This window comes from Sinocyclocheilus grahami, unplaced genomic scaffold (assembly GCF_001515645.1).
Source record: "Sinocyclocheilus grahami isolate Dianchi unplaced genomic scaffold, SAMN03320097.WGS_v1.1 scaffold5055.1, whole genome shotgun sequence".
NCBI lineage: Eukaryota > Metazoa > Chordata > Actinopteri > Cypriniformes > Cyprinidae > Sinocyclocheilus > Sinocyclocheilus grahami.
In genome coordinates, this window is record NW_015509849.1 from 1 (window position 1) to 1,581 (window position 1,581).

The following is a 1,581-nucleotide window of genomic DNA, read 5'->3' on the forward strand; positions in this document are numbered from 1 at the left end:
TTTGTGTGCGTGTGTGTGTGTGTGTGTGTGTGTGTGTGTGTGAGATCAGGCCGAGATGAGCGAACCGCTCAACATGAAGGGCTTTGTTGTGGAGGAGCAGGCCGGCGGGACGCTGCACGACGCCATCCTCGTGGAGCGGGTGAGAGACGCATCATTTACCACATTACTTTCATTCGTTTCAATTGTACTTAACATTCCAGAAAATTCTGATTTTTCACATGCTTGTTGTTATTGTTGTGTTATTTATTTAAATTTCTGTGTTTTATATTTAAATGTCTTTTTTTTTACAGTTTTTGTTTAATTGTTTTTAAGTTAAAGATCCACGTCATATTTTCATATTTACTTTAAGTTATTTGTGTGTATATGCATATTTATGTGTTTTTTTTTTTTTTTAATTTTACTTTTTTGTTGAAGTGTGTTTACTGTTCAAGAAAATCCAAATAATATTTATTTTATGATTTAAATGTGTATCATATATTTAATCAATCTATTTTAATCTACTTTTAATTTATCTATTTTGTAAACTTTTTTTTTTGTTGAACTTTTGTTAAACAGTTCACGATGCAATATTTTTTTATTTGTGTGTGTGTGTGTGTGTGTGTGTGTGTGTATATGCATGTATATATATTTATTTATTTATTTTTGTATCTAATATTTTTTACATTTACATTTTTTCATATTTATTTTTTCAAACGCATACACACACACACACACACACACACACACACACACATATATGAGTTCATTTGCAAAAACAGATAACTCAGTTTTTAACTATTTTCAAAAATCATGTTTTTTCATTGTGCATTCCAATTAATCTCAATCAAACTACAGTTAAGTTATTTTGATTAAGTAAAAATAACAAAAAGAGACAGCTAACTAACACAATAAAAACATGATTAGGGATTCACGATATTATCGGACTGATATCGGCCGATAATGACTTTAAATATAAATATCGGTGTCGGCCCGATACGAAAAATTATGCCGATATGTCTTGCCGATAAGAGGAATGCGTTAACTCACATGTGCTCAGGGTGTGCTAGCGATTAGATCAGGTCAGCAGTGTGGCTCATTCTTGAAGCAAGGTATGTCTGAATGCTAGTTAGATTCACTGCTTTGGATGCTGCATTTAATCTGTGAAGCACTACAGAATGACAGTTATGGTGTGTGTTAGAGTAAACCGTGATGGCATGTGCAGCAGCAGCCTCCTCTGGGTCCTAATGCCGCTCAGTAACGAGTTTTAATCTGTAGGGGGCGCTGTTGTCCTACTTCTATTAAAATGAAAGTAAAATAACCAAATAACATTTAGACTGTGTTTCTGATTAAATAAAGCAGTAACTGATGTCATAAAATCATGAGTATGTTTTTATTTAAAGGTCTGAAGCTATAGCTTACATGAAAAAAAAAATCACAAACATGACACTTAAAATTATTTTATATATACTCATTTATTCATTAATGTGTAATGTTATATTTTGTAAACAAATTATGAGCTCTAAAAGATTTACAGAATTGTTAAAATGTTTTGCTTTAGTCCATCTGCAAAATGTTAAATCTTAAAATGAAATGTTAAGGTTA

The 1,581-nt window shown here is 31.5% G+C and overlaps 1 protein-coding gene across 1 annotated transcript in view; it reads left to right on the plus strand.

Annotated features, from left to right (window-relative positions):
* Window positions 1-17: 17 nt before the first annotated feature.
* Window positions 18-1,581, plus strand: part of LOC107577079 (telomerase reverse transcriptase-like) — a gene marked incomplete at its 3' end in the record, with an annotated part of 5,049 nt that continues 3,485 nt past the window's right edge. Inside the window, exon 1 of the mRNA XM_016263193.1 lies at window positions 18-139. Within this exon, the coding sequence (XP_016118679.1) occupies window positions 56-139 (84 nt within the window). The remainder of the gene's footprint in view (window positions 140-1,581) is intronic.